The sequence below is a fragment of the Australozyma saopauloensis genome, chromosome 3 (assembly GCF_035610405.1).
Source record: "Australozyma saopauloensis chromosome 3, complete sequence".
NCBI lineage: Eukaryota > Fungi > Ascomycota > Pichiomycetes > Serinales > Metschnikowiaceae > Australozyma > Australozyma saopauloensis.
Window position 1 is genome coordinate 1,185,131 of NC_086133.1, and position 17,001 is coordinate 1,202,131.

The window sequence follows — 17,001 nt, forward strand, 5'->3', positions numbered from 1 at the left end:
TCCCTAAAATCCTCCCACTAGTCCTACCGCCGACTTCCCCTCGACTCCGGCACCGTAAACTCCGACGCGCGGGAGCCTTCCTGCCCGTACATCTATCGCACCTCATCCCTCAGGACGAATTTCCAACCAGCGACTTTTGAAGTGAAACATTCACCGTCCCCAAACTGAAACAGTTCCTCGGACTCGTGTCAATATATTCCACTGACTAAGCCAACCTTACTCTGATCCGATTGGCTAATTTATTCGACCATGTTCAGAAGTGCTGGTGTGCGTTTTTTCCTGGCTCTGGCTAGGAAGTTCGCCCAATCTCCCCAAGGTGCTGCTCCTAAAGCGGGTGCTTTTAGAAAGACTTTGCGTGCTGCCGTCGGTGTTCTGGTTCTTTCCACTGCTGCTGCCGTCGGTTACTTGGGCTACAAGGTCTACAAAGAGTCGTACCCTGCAGACCAATCCAAGCAGGTTTCCACTTTCGAGGATGGCCGTAAGAAGAAGACATTGGTGATTTTGGGTTCCGGATGGGGCTCCATCTCGCTTTTGAAGAACTTGGACACCTCGTTGTACAACGTGGTGGTGGTTTCTCCAAGAAACTACTTCCTTTTCACCCCCTTGTTGCCCTCCTGTCCTACCGGTACCGTCGAGTTGAGATCCATTATCGAGCCCGTCAGAGCCATCACTAGAAAATGTTCCGCCGAGGTCATCTACTTGGAGGCCGAGGCCACTGAGATCGACCCAATCAACAACAAATTGACCATCAAGCAGTCTACCACTGTCCACTCCGGCCACTCTGGTACTGACACCGGTTCCTCCAAGCCTACTGTGTCCGAAGACATTAGCACTTCTTTGCAGTACGATTACTTGGTGGTGGGTGTCGGCGCTCAGCCATCCACTTTCGGAATTCCAGGTGTCGCTGAACACTCCACTTTCTTGAAGGAGGTCAGTGACTCCATCAAGATTCGTAGACGTCTCATGGAGGTCATCGAGGCCGCCAACATCCTTCCTAAGGGTGACCCTGAGAGAAAGAGATTGTTGTCCATTGTCGTTTGTGGTGGTGGCCCAACTGGTGTTGAGGTTGCCGGTGAGTTGCAGGACTACATTGACCAGGATCTCCGCAAATGGATGCCTGAGGTTGCTTCTGAGTTGAAGGTCACCCTTGTGGAGGCTTTGCCTAACGTTTTGAACATGTTTAACAAGAAATTGGTCGACTACACCAAGCAGGTTTTCCAGGACACCAACATCGACTTGAGAACCAACACCATGGTCAAGAAGGTCGACGACCGCGCTGTTATTGCTCAGACCAAGGCTCAAGACGGTTCTTCTACCACTGTTGAGATTCCATACGGTATGTTGATTTGGGCCACCGGTAACGCTCCTAGACCAATTGTGAGAGACTTGTCCTCCAAGATTGATGAGCAGAAGAACGCTAGAAGAGGTTTGTTGGTCGACGACAAGTTGTTGGTCGACGGTTCTAACAACATCTTTGCCTTGGGTGACTGTACCTTCACCAAGTTTGCCCCTACTGCTCAAGTTGCTTTCCAAGAGGGTATCTTTTTGGCTCAACACTTGAAGAGATTGGACGACATTGAGTCTTTGAAGCAAAAGATCTCCGCTCCTGGTCCTCAAGACAACGTAGACAGAATGAGCAAGAAATTGGTCAAGTTGGAGTCTTCCTTGGAGCCATTCAAGTACAACCATCAAGGTTCTTTGGCCTACATTGGTTCGGAGAGAGCCGTCGCTGACTTGGTATGGGGCGACTGGTCCAACGTTTCCACCGGTGGTACTTTCACCTACTTGTTCTGGAGATCTGCCTACATTTACATGTGTCTTTCCGTCAAAAACCAGATCTTGGTTTGTCTTGACTGGGCAAAGATTGCCATGTTTGGTAGAGACATCTCGAAGGAGTAAGCCTTGTTTATATTCAATTTTAACTTATTTAGGTCTCCTGTTTGATGCCCTTGGAAGTTCGTCAGTACTTCCAACATCGAACGTGGTTATTTCGTAATATTATATTTCACTTCAATATAAATTCGAATCTTCAATTCTTATCAACAGGAGTAGCTTAAAGGCTACAACATAGCAAACACCTTCCTTTCATTTCATAGATTATCCGATATAGTGTAACGGCTATCACGGTTCGCTTTCACCGAGCAAACCCGGGTTCGACTCCCGGTATCGGAGCATCTTTTTTTCCAATCTAAAACAATCTCGTTATTTCTGCAATTCATCCAAATATTCTCTGACATATCAACATTCGTGTCAATTTCACATAATTGTCTTATCTTTCTCGAGACCAGCCACCTAAACGTGCCTCATCACATCACGTGACCGCATCTCCATTACATCCCAGATGACGTTACACCGACATACTTCTCCAGATTTTGCCGGCCGACAAGAAAAATATAGATCACGTTGACAGATTCGATTCTTGGCATCGTAAATTAGCCGCAGTGCGCTACACTCCCATCATTACCATCACTGTGAAACATTCCGGCTTCAGCCGTGCCCCAAAACCGTTCTAGGTTCAGCCGTGCAGCTCCTATAGAAGCTGTCTGGGAACCAGTTCCAAGTTTTTGGAATTGACTGTCCAATCAGATTGCGAGATTCTGAATATATACAGTAATCCCAACAGCAACAAACACGAAACACAAAACAAGAAGTGCTGGTGACTATCCGAAATGAAGTTCGCAAAAGTCTTGGAACAAACGCTCCAGGAACAAGACCTTCCTCCAGAATGGATTGCAGCTGCTATACAGTACAAGGTTTTGAAAAAATGTATTTCAAAAGTGGTGAAAGAACTCGCCTTTTTGGGCCTTTCACTGGCCGACATGAAGCTCTTACTTCGAGACGAGGCCCAAGATAAGACTGTCGAGATGTTCCATAACGAGGCGACTCCTGACAACCCGATCGTCGCGCACTATACCCTCAAAAAATCGAAAAACAATGTCGTTTCGTACCTCAAGATCGTCTTGAACGAGAAGGGAGATGAACAGTATTCGAAAGACCACATTCACATGTTGGCCGCCGAAATTAGACGTAAGCTTGCCTCTTTGGTCCACTCTGACGATGACGAGGAGAGACATATCATCGAGGTGAAAGAGGATGACGAACAGCACTTGGTGCTCTCTCCTCAAAGATCACACAATAACGACGAGATGGAGGATATTGTGCGTGTTGAGAACGACAACGAGATTGTGGTGATGCTCAACTCGGACCTGACATTCTTCAAAATGTTGAATAGTGAACTCCAGAGTCTTGACGATATCCGCCAGAAGGAAGAGGAGTTTCTACTCAGCCAAATAGACAAGCTCAGCGATAACGTGGTGGCGCTCACAAAGAAGCGCTCGGACTTGTATGTGTGGCGTGAGTTTTTCCGCATCTACCTTGACTCGGAGGTGTTTTTCCGCTACAACGAGACGTCTCTGTTGGCGCTGGAGAGAACCGGCGACCAGGTCAAGAAGAATCTCGCAGAGTTTAATTCGCGGGTCCAAAAGGGCCAGATCATCGAGAGATTGAACAAGAAGACCGGCGTGGCCGCATGTGAGCAGTTCATGGCCATGAATATGCGTCTCTTGAAGATGCTTCAGTTCCAAGCCATCAATGCTACTGCGCTCAAGAAAATTCTCAAAAAATTCGACAAACAGACTTCGCTCAACGTTTCTGGGCGGTTTCCTGACCTTATACTGAAGGATCACATCTTCATCCATGGCTCTTCTCTCACTCAAAACATCTGCTACATGATCCAGAACAAGCTCTTGCGACTCATTCCCCAGATCGAAGACTATACATGCCCCATCTGTATGTCGGTAGCATTTAAGCCCATCCGGCTCTCGTGTTCACATATCTTTTGTGTCCGGTGCTTGGTTAAAATGAAGCAGAGGGGCAAGACAGACTGTCCCCTCTGTCGTCTGGCTCACGCCATTGAATTGGCAGATTCAAGCAACCTTGATGTGGAAGCTTTGGAATTGATCAAGAAAAATTTCCCAATCGAGGTGAAGGAGAAGTTGCGGGAGATCGACAAAGAGAAGTATGGAGAGGTGGTGAACCACAAGAACTGTGTGATAATGTGATGCAGTAGCTATTTAATTCTGGTGTCCGACATGGGCTCCACTAATGTTGATTTTCTAATAATGTATTATATGGATCAGAGTGGACACACCATGTAGATCACTTTTTATTAATGTTGCTGACTCGAAAAGCTTCCGTTAGAAAAAAGCATTAAATTCTAATGTATTACAAAATTGAGAATCTCAATTACCCAAATTATCTTAATAGAGTGTTTCTCGAATTTGGTGGATCTGGTTTCACCGATCATGACATTGATGAAGCTGTAGCCATCTTCAAATATTTCTATTCAATGAATTTCAGAATTCAGCTTCCGCAATTCGAAATTCATTTCGTTTCATTCCATTCACAATTTCTTTTCTTATCTATTATCTCCACACTTATCTATCGTGTATCTGCATATACCAACCGTTTAAATTTCAGCTTCAATAAATTAGGTCCCATTCTTCCTTTTCGCCGTTTTTTCGACAAAAATGGATTCCGAAATTCATAAGGCAGCCCGGTACGACCGGCAGGTCCGTCTTTGGCAAAGAGGTGGCCAGGCTCGGCTAGAGCATTCTCATGTATGTGTAATCAATGGAAACACCACCAGTGCAGAGATCTTAAAGAACTTGGTACTTCCAGGCATTGGAGAGTTCACAATTGTAGATCTGAAAACTGTCTCTGATGCGGATCTCAGCGGGAACTTCTTTTTGACGGAAACAGATGTAGGATCAAGTATTGCAGAAGCTATCTGTGCCAATCTCTGCGAATTGAATGCTGATGTGCGCGGAAACGCGGTGAGGGAGGATCTTCTGAAGCTTCTAAACGATTCTGGTTTTTGGCGCCGGTTTGATGTCGTCGTGGTGACTGAGAGAATCAGAAAAGAGCAACTTGAAAGACTCGAAGGAATATTGTGGCCCCATAACATTCCTTTGATGCGTGTATGGACATGTGGATTTAGTGGTGCAGTGCGTATTTCGAGATTTGAGACTGCTGTTGTAGATACTCACGATCCTTCTCCTACATTTGACCTACGGCTTGATTGTCCATGGCCCGAATTGGCCGCCTACGCTGATTCTTTCGATTTGGATGAATTAGATGATGCCGAACACGCACACGTTCCATATATTGTAATCTATTTAAAGGCACTTGAGCATTGGAGAAAGACCAATGGCTCTCTCCTGGCTCTTCCGCTGAGCTACCCTGAAAAGACCGATTTCCGGCGCAATTACGTAGAGAGCATGGCACGAAATATGGGATTGGAGACAAACTTCATTGAGGCTTCGCAATCCATCCATAGAGCGTTGCAGAAAACTAACGTCCCAGCGTCTGTGGCGGAACTTTTTCAAAGACCAGAGACTTCTGACTCTAGTTTGCGGGAAACGAAGGCTCCTTTTTGGCTCCTAATTCGTGCTTTGAAAGAGTTTGTTTCGTCAAGCGGAGGCTTCCTTCCTCTTCCTGGAGTATTGCCTGATATGGTTTCGACAACTTCAAGTTACGTTCTTCTTCAGCAAATCTACAGGAAAAAAGCACTTGAGGATAAGCTGACCTTCCTGAGTATAATGCTGGAATTACACGAGAGTCTCGGCTTTGAGTCAGATTTTGATGCGGAAACCATTGCCAACGTTTGCAAGAATTCCGCTCTGATACATCTTTCCAATGGCTCGCAATTGAACAACCATAATAATTTGCTTTCCAGATTGTCAAAATCACTAGAGCAAAGTTCAGATCATAATCTTCTCCTCGTCTCATATTTCGGTATAGTCGCCCTTGACTCATTGGCGGAACAAGAATCACACGACTTCAGTCATTTTGTCCAGACCTTCTGCGATATCACAAGAGTCCCGCTACAAAATTTGACGGAACCGATTAAAAATGTATTAAACGAATTGTACATCCACAATACAAGCAGGTATTTGAATGTATGCAGCTACATGGGTGGCATTGTTGGCCAAGAGATCTTGAAGATTGTGACAGCACAGTACATTCCTCTAGACAATCTATACGTGTTTGATGGAATCAAATCTATGAGCGAGAAATGGAAGGCATTATAAATCATCGAAGGAACCCTGTACAGCCAGTGCAGCAGTCTTTTGCTTCTTGTTCTGCCTCAACATATCTTTCCAGTCTTGTTGAGTGTCTTCATCAGACGAACCTTCCTCCATTATTTGCTGCTGAATGGCGTCTCTCTTCTTTTGCTGTTTCTCACGACGGGTGGCTTTTGCATCCTTAGTTTCTGTTTTAGAAGACCAAGACTCATTTTTCTTCTTCAACAACTTTCTGGTCTTGGCATCTTTGATGAGTTTGGCCTTGGTTTCTTCTAAAGTTTCCAAACGTACTCTTTCTTTGTCTTTATCTGCATATGCGAACGTGTCCATGTCTAACTTGAGATCTGTGAGCCATCCGTCCTGTGGAAACTTTTCACTAGGAATGAATCTTGTCTCTGGCATTTTGGGGAGTCGAAGAAGGCCATACATTCTTGCCGTTCCGAGATAGTCTAGCGATTGCAACCGGAAAATGGACGAAGCAATGTGTTTCTGGTAGTAACGAACGAAGCCAACATATGCTTTCACAGCAGCCTCGTGTCTAGCTCTATCCTCGAGCATATATTTCTTAATTTTCTCAGACATGATTGGATGAATCTTATCGGTGTTAAATGTGTCCATCTCAGACATTTCGACTTTTTTGACCTCCATGAATGGCACATAGTCTTCCTCTGTGGAATCTTTATTCAAGAACACCAAAGCACGACCGATTTTGTTGGCTCTTCCCGTGCGGCCACATCTATGCAAAAACATGTCTGGATCAGTGGGTGGTTCAAGCTGTACCACCAAGTCGACATCAGGAACATCGATACCTCTGGCAGCCACATCTGTAGTCATAAGAATGTATTTCTTCTCGGAGGAATCACCATCGACAAATGACTGAAGTGTTTTCATTCTGTTTGAGGTTGATATCTGTCCGTGTAATGAGAACAATTTTAAATCTTCATCTTGAAACACCTTAGTCAAAATCTCATAGAAAAACTTGACACTTGCACATGTAGGGAAATAGGCAATACACTTTTTAAACCTGTACTCCTTCACAAGACCTCTGAACGTACTAAGTTTCCTTTCCGGATCTACGAGCATGTACTGAATGCTCAAAGATGTTGGAGCGGCTCTCTTGGACGACTTACTCTGAACCGAAATACGGACTGGATTCATTAGTCCTGTGCGGAAAACACGATCGCCTGCAGCAGACAAAGTAGCTGAATAAAGACCCGTTCTCCTCTGTTTCGGGAGCATTTTCAAGATCGACTCGACCTCTGTCTCGAACGACAAGTCAAGCAAGCGATCAGCTTCGTCCAATACCGCCACTTCGACCGACAGCGTGCTAACCTTCGACGACGAGAGTATTTCATTCAACCGGCCTGGTGTTCCCACGAATATTTGATTCCGCGAGCCCAAAAAATCCTCCAAGTTCTGTCTAGTGGAAGATAAAGAGCCCACCACCAACTGCGTTCTGATCGGCGTCTTGCCCTCAGGAAGATACTCCACTATACGGTCAAACACATCTTTGATTTGGCTGGCCAACTCTCTGGTAGGAGCCACCACAATCGCCAAAAAGTGGCCCTTCTTGAGTGGTACTACCTGCTCTTCGGCGCCAACAGAACCATACAACCGATTGGAGACATGCTGCAAAACAGGTACAACGAAGGATAGCGTTTTTCCCGATCCGGTCACACTCTCAACAATAACGTCCTTGTTTTTGCTGAAAAGCGGGATTGTGGATGCTTGGACTGGAGTCATAGCTGGATATTCCAAAGAGATCAATGCCTCGTAAAGCCACGGATGGAGCACGGGCTGCAAGTTCTCCCACAGAAGCGTAGACATGGTCGATAATTTTTTTCGTTAATACTTTTTCAAGGCAGTTAATGCACAGATATGTTCGTTTTTGTGGGGTAGGTAGTGTCGCGATGAGGCCGATGAGATGAGCATCGATTACCAAAAAAGACAGCCTGGAAAATCAATGATCCTGCGGCTCTGGAATCTCGTATCAAAATCGGAAAAAACAATGCTTCCCGCTGGAAAAGAGTACGATACATGGACCAAGGCACAATTAGTGCAGCGCATCCGTATGCTTGAATCTCCTTTGGTTCTGGAACCGAAAAGCGAAGACATCGCCCTTGAGAAGTGCGATGGCGAGGAGACAAGCGGAAAGGGTGAAAAGTCTAAGTTGGACGGTGGTATGAAGGCACTGAAGAAGAGAAAGTTCGATTTTTCGAAGTTCGAGACCCGTTTTGTTGCTCTCAGGTTCGCCTACATGGGCTGGAACTACAACGGCTTGAATTACCAGCAGGAGCCTACACCATTGCCCACTGTCGAGCAGGAAATTTTGGACGCTATGACTACTGCAAAATTGATTCCAAGTGCTGATCCAGCCTCATGCAACTTCAGTAGATGTGGTCGTACTGATAAGGGAGTAAGTGCTTTGAACCAGGTGATCTCGTTAGATATTCGGTCGAATCTTCGCAAAGAAGACCACGCAAAGAAAGAGTTCGACATCAAAGAGCTTCCCTATATCTCAATTCTTAACTCGCTTCTACCAACCGATATTCGGATCACGGCGGTGTCTCTCCGGCCTCCTCCAGGATTCGACGCCCGTTTCAGTTGCACATACCGTCACTACAAGTATATTTTCAAGAAAGATGGCTTGGATATCGATTTGATGCTGCAGGCAGCTGCTATGTACGAGGGCCCTCACGATTTCCGCAACTTTTGTAAAGTGGATGGCTCAAAGCAAATCACAAATCATGTCCGTGAAGTGTACTCTGCAAAGATCATTCCTCTCAATGAAGATTTTTACGTGTTTGACTTGAAAGGTTCGGCGTTTCTTTGGCATCAGGTGCGGTGTATGATTGCCATCTTGTTCCTCGTGGGCCAAAAGCTTGAAGCATCCTCTATTGTGACAGATTTGCTCAATGTAGAGAAATTCCCAAGCAAGCCTGCCTATGAAATGGCAAACGATATACCGTTAGTGTTGTATGACTGTGTCTTTCCCGAAATGGAATGGCTTACACTCGAGAATGATTTCGAAGGTAAGCAAAAGCATAAGTTGAGAAAAGAGTACAACCTTTACAATGGACTCCTTCTCGACTACCAGCTCAAAGCCAATGTGGCTAAATTGATGGCAGAGACATATTTACAAAGCGCCGACGTCATCAAGCACAATACCGAAGGAGGCTCAGTTAATATCGGAAATGGTAACGGAAGAAACTTCAAAAACTATATCCCGCTTGCGAACAGAGAGCTTGGAGAAACCGTTGAGGTTATTAACAGAAGACATCGGGAGAAGAAACAAAGGAAACAGGCCGATGCTGAATCCATCAAATCCGTAGATAACTAATCCTGCGAAATCCATGAAGGTTCCCAATACTGCCACTGGCCACCAGGGCCCTGCGAATCGACCCAAAGCAAACCACTTCGGATCATATCATCGATTACAGATTTTGCTCTTACTTGGTCCCAGCCATAGTTATCTCTGAGCAATCTGTGAGTGACAAATCCACCAGTGAATGTACATAGCTCATAGATCTTACGTTCGTCATAAGATATGGCGCCTGAACCTGCTGGGCCTGAGAATTTAACCCAGAGTTGGTCACTGATGGTCAATGTCTCGTAACCTTTGCCCAAACCATCCAAAAATCGCAACGCAGCACTGGCGTCTTCTTCCTTTATTTGAAGGGGTACGGTAAAAGTGTCTTGGAGTCTTGAATGAAGTTCCTTGAGAGAAATCAAGCCGCCATTTATGTCTCGAGTCGACTGACAAATCTCAACGATACGCACAGCTAAACCCATGTAAAAGTCGTCTGTCTTTTTCAGCGACGAGTCAACAAATAGCAAGAGCTCGAGGGGATCAACGCCAATCAGATTGCACATTTTTGTGAACTTATCACGAAACTCACGGTTTTTCTTGATTGTGGCTGCGTTCTCAGCCGCAAAATTCACGAGTGCCGATTGAAATACCGCCAATTGTGCCGAAAGTTCTGACGAATGACGGTCCAGAAGACTTTTCCCGATTTTCAGGTAGATGTCTCTGTCTGCCGAGAACGAATTCATCTTGATGGATGAATTGGCTTTGCTCTGTATTTAGGTGAAGAAAAAGAATGGAAAGAAGCAATCTATCCAATGAATGACTTCTGGTATGAGCTTGCCTTTCGAAGTCTATAGAGTATCAGGTGAATGAAAGATCAGTTTTGGTACTATGATGCAAGTACCTATACTTGTGCCAATAGATATGAGAGTACAATTCTCTAATTTGGTCCTTTATCAAAGAAAATTTTCGGATGAATATCGCGAGTAGTGTAGAAAGCAGAATTCTGTGTGCTTGAATGCCAACGTATAGGTCTCCTGTCGATCAATTGTTTACTACTAGAGAGCGTGACTGCCAAATTCTAAAATGCGAACAATCCCCTGAAATTGACTCAGTTCCACCAATATCTCAAAAAGGCAGTTCTAAGAAGATCACCTATACTACTGAAGTATCGGAGACGGAGTACAAAACCGTTTGTCTTAAAAAGAATGCTCGTTTACCTGCAATAAACCCTCCCGAAAGTATAGATTCTGTTCCAACACCGAAAATGTCTCTTCTTCGAACCAGTCGATATCGGAGATCTGGCCAGGTGTGGATGTAGTGGTTTCAAGTGTGGATGCAAGTGTTTCAAGTGTGGAGACAGATAGCCGAATAGCGCCAAGTACAGAACCCGCATATAAAAAAGAGAAAATGTAAATAAAATATGATATGCTCAATTATTTCGAGATTTTTATTGTGTTCCAATTCTCACTGACCTTTATCCAACGTCTGGTCGCTCAAAAGGAGATTCTGCCGTAGTTCTACAAACCTATAACAATATCACATGAAGAAGGAAAGAGACAGGACTAAGCGAGACTGAAAATATAAATACACCCCGTTCCCCAAATATCACAACTTTGAAAATTAACACCCCTCTTTTGTCTAACCAATATCCCCCCCTGTGTTACTTTCTTAAGTGTCGTTTATACCCGCTAATTCCCGCTAATTTCCACATACAACTCACTCTTTTTCCCCATACCATCGACAATGGAAGAAAGCCTTGCAGAAGACTTGTACAGTGACTTCGCCGAGGTGGCTGCACCTCAAGAATTCGAAATAGTCACCGAAAACGGTGTTCGTGGCACTGTAGCGGTACCTCATTCGGTAAACCAACAGGACTACTTAAGCCAGGGTTTTGCGCCTCCAACAAACAAAATAGCAATTCTATTGCATGGCCAAGGTGGCAATCGAAACTACTGCTACCAGAAAATACTCGCCCACAAGTTGGCTGCGGAGTTAGGCTACTATTCGGTCCGTATTGACTTCCGAGGTTGTGGAAGTCTGGCCGAATTGACCGATCCACGGGGCAGAGTCCTCGAGCTGGACGTTGAAGATATAGAAAGTGTAGTCGCTCGAATTTTGGAACCTTCGCAGCTCGTGGAAGGCCGAAGTTTCGTGCTCTCGGCAATCATCTCTCATTCCCGAGGCGCCGTGGCCATGTTTCTATGGGCATTGAAACAGCACCGGCTACTACAGGATCCAAAAACGGCCGCCAGTGCTGTCTTTGTCCCAAATCTCATCAATTGTTCGCTGCGGTATCGCTCTCATACTGTTTACGATAGATACCCGCTCTTGGACGAAGATTTCGAGTTCTTCGAACAACTGGCGGTGAGACATGGCAAGTTGCTGAAAGTAAAGGTGACCAAACAGGAATTGGTTTCTCTTGCTACGGCTGAATTGCTGGTTCTTCGGAAGCTTCCTCCTGAATGGTCTGTTCTTAGTATCTACGGGACAAAAGACGATATTATTCCAAAAGAAGACAGTGCTTTTTTCGCTAACACTCTTAACAGAGGAGCGTACACTCACCATTTACAAATCATTGATGGTGCGGATCACAACTATTACGGCACTAAAGTTATAGACAGTGAGTCCGATATGGAGGAATACAATCCATACGGCTTGCCAGTTACAAAAAGAAATTTGATTAATTACAACCCGGTGGCAGCAGCATGCATCATAAAGTACCTTCGTTGGGACCAGGAGCTTCTCAGATTCGCAGAAAGAAGCGCAACTCTCACGACTGGCGCCTCGAGATTCAAGAAAGTGGACGGGATCGCTAATTTCAGAGACATTGGCGGCTGGGAGATTTACAAACCAAACTTTCACACCAGCAAAGACTCACAGGCGCGCTATTTTGTGAGACCTAATTTCATCTTCCGTTGTGCAAATACTGCCACAGTGCATGACACTGGACTCGACGCGCTCAAAGCCTTGGGAACCAAAAAGATTTTTGACCTCCGTTCTTTGGAAGAATGCAATAAGGACGTCGTTCCACAAGGTCTACAGGATGCCGGTAGAGTATCAGCGCCTGTTTTTAGCACCGGGTTCTATTCGCCAGACCAAATGGCTTTGCGTTTCACAAGCTTACTCACATCGTGGCACACGTTTGCCAAAGAATACGACCATATGCTTGAACAAGGCGTTCTGCTGTTCCGAGCAATGTTCACACATATACGCGACAATCCAGGCGAGCCATTCTTGTTCCATTGTACAGCCGGCAAAGACCGCACAGGAGTCTTCGGTATCCTCGTCTTGAGTCTTGCCGGTGTAGATAAGGACACTATTTCCAAAGAGTATGCATTGACAACTTATGGATTAAGACCAGACCACGAGGTCATCCGGCAGAAGTTCCTTGGAGGACTTGCCAAATTCGACGGAAAGGAAAATAGCGAGCAGATGCGTGATAGCATCATCCAAGGCAGAAAAAATTGGACCATTGAAGAAAACGGGTTCCAAAATCTTATTAGCTCACGGCCAGAAGCAGCGTTGGCCACTCTCGAGTTGTTGGAGATCAAGTACAATGGTGTCATCAGCTACATGCAGCAGTTCCTTGGATTCAGTCTCGACGATATTGAAGCTATCTACAAGAACATTGTATGCTCAGACCTGCAACGCACACAGCCGCAATCGTTTAAACTCTAGAGGATCCTCACATGATTGGGAGCGGTCTATGTTTGAATATGATCTTTTTATAAATAATGTCCACCATTCGTATGTCTGTATCGCCATCCTGACTAGGCACTTTTAAAACAGCCAATGGTTCTCGTAACGTTTCCACCACGCCATTTAATCTTTGTGATGTTCCGATAAAAAGTACCACTTTTGAGGGATCCTTTTCATCGAAAGACAACTTGCCAAATTGGACCGCATCGCGAACCGCACGAACCAATTTCTGATCTACACTTTCCACCTTTACAAAAGTATTTCCGCCTTCCACGGCGGTGTCTGATTCTGTTTCTGGTGCCGAGCTTGGAAGCACCAATTGGCCCTGGATTTCCAAAATTGAAAGCCCAAATGGCGTTGAGAGCACATACGGACTTGCAGGTATGTCGTTGGCCACTCCCAAGGCACGACTGGCCTCTGAATAGTCGATATTAGCACTGGGCATAGATGTGAAAAGTAGTACCAGGTGTATGCAGAGAGGTAAACAGGCACACGCAAAACATGAATTGGAAATGGATTTTCAGGATAATAAATGCGATTGATATTTGAAAATTTTAAATGGGCGACTTTTTTTTGCTTCAATCCACGGGTATTTTGTTTCTTTTGACCGCAAATTAAGAACCTACAACGTAAATTGCAAGCGATAACGGAATTGAAGAAGGAGCACAAGAGAGAAGAGACTGAATCGAGCAACAAGAACAGATTAGGGACTAAAAATTAATTTGAGAAAAGAACAGGTCTAAATGAAGAATTGTTCCGAATAGACAAGCACAAACAGTGCCAATTCACTTGTGTTCATTCTCATATTAAGATCGCAATTAAACACAACATCAATCATTGGGTAAACAAAAGTTGCAAATATCTCAGCACAACTACAGTTTTTGTCGACTGATTTGGTAATATCGTGTCCTAGCCTTTTTAGGAAGCAAATGCATCTTCGAACACTTACCTGCACTCCCACTTTACCGAATCGGGTAAACATCCTATGGTTGCAAATTCGACCTATAAGTACTCCAAACCCGCCCATGAACTCCTCTGCCACTACGGCTGCCAAAAACTCACTATGATAAATGGCACCAGCTACGCACCTTACGACTTTGATGGTTTTCCCGCTATCAAAGGTCTCGCATACTTCCTTCTGTCGCTCTTAAACGGCGCTGGAGAAGGAACAGGAATCAAGACAATGTTGAAGTGGGCTAAGAACATAACTGGAGAAGACATATCTCCAATTTTAATTGATTACTACATCTCTATTCAGTACAATTTGTTTGGTGGTTATCCAAATAAATCGGACTTTGTGCCAAGTATTGTCTTCACAGTCATTTTTGCAGTCCTCATGTTGTTGCATTTGCTCGTCTTCGGTATCAACACCTCGCGTGGTCATCATTTCATCATATCTTTGGTATGGTCGTTGAATTGTGCTGCCAAATTGGTTGGCTTTGCTCTCCGAGCAGTGTGGGCCAAGGATATCACCCAACTTAACGTGGGTTTGACCAGTGAGATTCTTCTCATTATTCCCTCAATTATTTTTGCTTCGTTTGATCTTATCTTGGCGCAAAGACTCTTCACTTGGCGTCACCCGGTCGGTGGTTCCAGAAAACTCTTCTGGGGAGTCATGTTACTGTTGTATGCGGTTGTGGCTATTCTTGTCGGTATTACAATTGCAGCTGCCTTTATTCCGTACCTCTACACATTGAGTCCTAAAGCATATTCGAGCTGGAAACGTGTGAATATGTTCACTAGTGTCATGGTCATTGTATACTCATTGACCGCCATGGCCTTGATTGGACTTTCGTATCTTTTCCCTCCAACAGCCAAAGATGAGAATTTATACACCTATCAACCTTGGTGGATTGAGTCTTTTGCACCTTTCTATTTTGTGGAGCCCGGCGCCGCTCAGAAGGCAGAGGAAACATTTATGAAGAGAAACCATAACCACAGACACGCAATCAGAGTCATTGCCGCAACTCACCATCACTACAATATGGTTGAAGGGTTGACTAATAAGAGAGGTACTCTCAAACATAATGTTTCGATGGCCTTGATCTGCACCACCACGGTTCTTATTTTCATTGGATCAATTGGAAGAGCTATTTCCCTATTCCAAAACAGGCTCTCTAGACATGCCTCCAGCGTCTGTAACCCCGTCTTTATGTACATCTGCTGGGGAGGCTTCGAGGCTCTTATAAACGTCCTCTATTTGGTTGGTAGAGTAGACTTGAGATTCTACCGTCCCGACATTCTTCCTATCAAGGTGCGGCAGATTATTACTGCCGAACAGAGTCATTATGTATCCGAGGCTGAAGAAAGTGATACAGACGAGGAGCCGCTCTCACGGTTTTCTTCGGGGCTTTCATTCAAACCACATATCGATGCGCCAAACTCTCCTCCATACCCAAGAGACGACTATCTTCGAGAAAAGCACGATGTGGATAATGACAATATTTCCGACTTTCATTTCTAGGCCCTGGGGCATATGTACATTAATATATTTCGTTGAAGAAGAGAGTGTAGACAATAAAACGTTTGGTAAGAGAGAGAAATTTCACATTGACTAAGAATCATAAATGTATGTTTTTGAGAGAAGTTTACCATGGAAAACGAGATAGACCTTGCTCATGTCTCACTTCACAGGTTGTTCTAGGCTAGATCACAGGCCACAAGTATGGGTAGCTCAACTGCAATCTAAGAAATTGAAAACATTACCAATTAGTTACGACTGTCTAAAATCCATCAAAATGATTGCTGCACAACTCATAGCTCCTGCAAAATACAACACCTCCCCTATCCAGAGCAGAATCTAATCAAAGGCCACGATATCTACCACAATTGAAAAGATTAACAGTGCACGATTTCTCACTTTGAATTCTAATATCTTTTCTCCCCAAAAATTCCCCCTTTTGCTAAATTAAACCTTGTCCTTTGGTTCCCACCCTGCACACTGCCCCACACGCTTCCTATCAACTAGCTATCAACCACTACCATAAACTAACTATAGCTTCTCTCCCCATGCCCGCCTACCACTCCACTTTTCTCGGCGAATCCGAGAGGACCGTCGGAAACATAGTCTTGTTGCCAATTCATACCACCTACCGTGGTCCTTCTTACCCCCCAAGCCAGGAATATGACATCATTGAAGAAACGCTCGATTTGTTCCGCGCAAACTCGTTTTTCAAGAATTTCGACATCAAGGGTCCAGCAGACCGCTTGCTCATCTACGGGATTTTGTTCGTGAGTGACTGTTTGTCCAAATTGTCGGCCCGAACCACTTACAGGGAAGGAGTTAGAGTTCTAAATAACTTGGCACTTGACTCGTTCGCTTTGCCAGGAGACATTGGCTTCCCAATGAACGCGCTCTACCAAGCGCCGGCCTCGAAAAATGACGCAGAGTTGTTGCGTGGGTATTTGCTGCAGTTCCGCCAGGAATTGGCCGATCGCTTGTTGAAGCGGGTCTATGCAGATGACGAGAATGTTCCAAGCAAATATTGGTTGGCATTCACCAGACGTCGTTTCATGAACAGGAGCTTGTAAGGGTATAGGTGCAAATAGACCGCCCTTGATGGGTGCTTTAGATGATACTTGTAGGATGGAACGGCCATAGAAAATGTATTTGAAAGTATGAATATGATTATTGTGACGAAAAAAGTGATATGGTTGGCCATTGGCCCTTATTCTTCTGTATTGAATCTGTATTGTGCTATTTGAGAGATAGGCCTATCAGCCAAATGCGATAAGAGATATGTTACATGCCCTGTGGTTCTTGCGTATATCTTATCTATTGTTCCTAGCTATTCTCTATTTGATTAACTAGGATTTGAAAGTCTGAAATTGTCAACACTGACATTGAGGGTAGAGCACAGGCCAGATACTTTCTTAAGAGAAACCATTCCTAAGACGAGAAAATGA

General features: G+C 44.7%; 10 protein-coding genes and 1 non-coding gene across 11 annotated transcripts; 8 read left to right on the forward strand and 3 right to left on the reverse strand.

The window, feature by feature from the left end:
- Positions 1 to 249: 249 nt before the first annotated feature.
- Positions 250 to 1,899, forward strand: PUMCH_002692 (uncharacterized protein; the record flags this gene model as incomplete). Its single annotated transcript, XM_063021692.1, has 1 exon — positions 250 to 1,899. The coding sequence occupies one exon, from the start codon at positions 250 to 252 to the stop codon at positions 1,897 to 1,899; it is 1,650 nt and encodes a 549-aa protein (XP_062877762.1).
- Positions 1,900 to 2,100: 201 nt separating this feature from the next.
- On the forward strand, positions 2,101 to 2,172 carry PUMCH_002693. Its single transcript has one exon. It is a non-coding gene; the product is annotated as a tRNA-Glu (tRNA).
- A 497-nt stretch (positions 2,173 to 2,669) lies between these two features.
- PUMCH_002694 (uncharacterized protein) lies at positions 2,670 to 4,061 on the forward strand (the record flags this gene model as incomplete). The annotated part of the gene is made up of 1 exon (XM_063021693.1): positions 2,670 to 4,061. The coding sequence occupies one exon, from the start codon at positions 2,670 to 2,672 to the stop codon at positions 4,059 to 4,061; it is 1,392 nt and encodes a 463-aa protein (XP_062877763.1).
- Positions 4,062 to 4,529: 468 nt separating this feature from the next.
- On the forward strand, positions 4,530 to 6,092 carry PUMCH_002695 (uncharacterized protein; the record flags this gene model as incomplete). The annotated part of the gene is made up of 1 exon (XM_063021694.1): positions 4,530 to 6,092. One exon carries the CDS (start codon positions 4,530 to 4,532, stop codon positions 6,090 to 6,092), a length of 1,563 nt encoding a protein of 520 aa, XP_062877764.1.
- Positions 6,087 to 7,913, reverse strand: PUMCH_002696 (uncharacterized protein; the record flags this gene model as incomplete). The annotated part of the gene is made up of 1 exon (XM_063021695.1): positions 6,087 to 7,913. The coding sequence occupies one exon, from the start codon at positions 7,911 to 7,913 to the stop codon at positions 6,087 to 6,089; it is 1,827 nt and encodes a 608-aa protein (XP_062877765.1).
- A 97-nt stretch (positions 7,914 to 8,010) lies between these two features.
- PUMCH_002697 (uncharacterized protein) lies at positions 8,011 to 9,426 on the forward strand (the record flags this gene model as incomplete). Its single annotated transcript, XM_063021696.1, has 1 exon — positions 8,011 to 9,426. The coding sequence occupies one exon, from the start codon at positions 8,011 to 8,013 to the stop codon at positions 9,424 to 9,426; it is 1,416 nt and encodes a 471-aa protein (XP_062877766.1).
- Positions 9,423 to 10,139, reverse strand: PUMCH_002698 (uncharacterized protein; the record flags this gene model as incomplete). The annotated part of the gene is made up of 1 exon (XM_063021697.1): positions 9,423 to 10,139. The coding sequence occupies one exon, from the start codon at positions 10,137 to 10,139 to the stop codon at positions 9,423 to 9,425; it is 717 nt and encodes a 238-aa protein (XP_062877767.1).
- A 1,000-nt stretch (positions 10,140 to 11,139) lies between these two features.
- PUMCH_002699 (uncharacterized protein) lies at positions 11,140 to 13,074 on the forward strand (the record flags this gene model as incomplete). The annotated part of the gene is made up of 1 exon (XM_063021698.1): positions 11,140 to 13,074. The coding sequence occupies one exon, from the start codon at positions 11,140 to 11,142 to the stop codon at positions 13,072 to 13,074; it is 1,935 nt and encodes a 644-aa protein (XP_062877768.1).
- Positions 13,075 to 13,081: 7 nt separating this feature from the next.
- On the reverse strand, positions 13,082 to 13,540 carry PUMCH_002700 (uncharacterized protein; the record flags this gene model as incomplete). Its single annotated transcript, XM_063021699.1, has 1 exon — positions 13,082 to 13,540. The coding sequence occupies one exon, from the start codon at positions 13,538 to 13,540 to the stop codon at positions 13,082 to 13,084; it is 459 nt and encodes a 152-aa protein (XP_062877769.1).
- A 540-nt stretch (positions 13,541 to 14,080) lies between these two features.
- On the forward strand, positions 14,081 to 15,559 carry PUMCH_002701 (uncharacterized protein; the record flags this gene model as incomplete). Its single annotated transcript, XM_063021700.1, has 1 exon — positions 14,081 to 15,559. One exon carries the CDS (start codon positions 14,081 to 14,083, stop codon positions 15,557 to 15,559), a length of 1,479 nt encoding a protein of 492 aa, XP_062877770.1.
- Positions 15,560 to 16,104: 545 nt separating this feature from the next.
- PUMCH_002702 (uncharacterized protein) lies at positions 16,105 to 16,988 on the forward strand (the record flags this gene model as incomplete). Its single annotated transcript, XM_063021701.1, has 2 exons — positions 16,105 to 16,322; positions 16,949 to 16,988. The coding sequence occupies 2 exons, from the start codon at positions 16,105 to 16,107 to the stop codon at positions 16,986 to 16,988; spliced, it is 258 nt and encodes an 85-aa protein (XP_062877771.1).
- Positions 16,989 to 17,001: the final 13 nt, after the last annotated feature.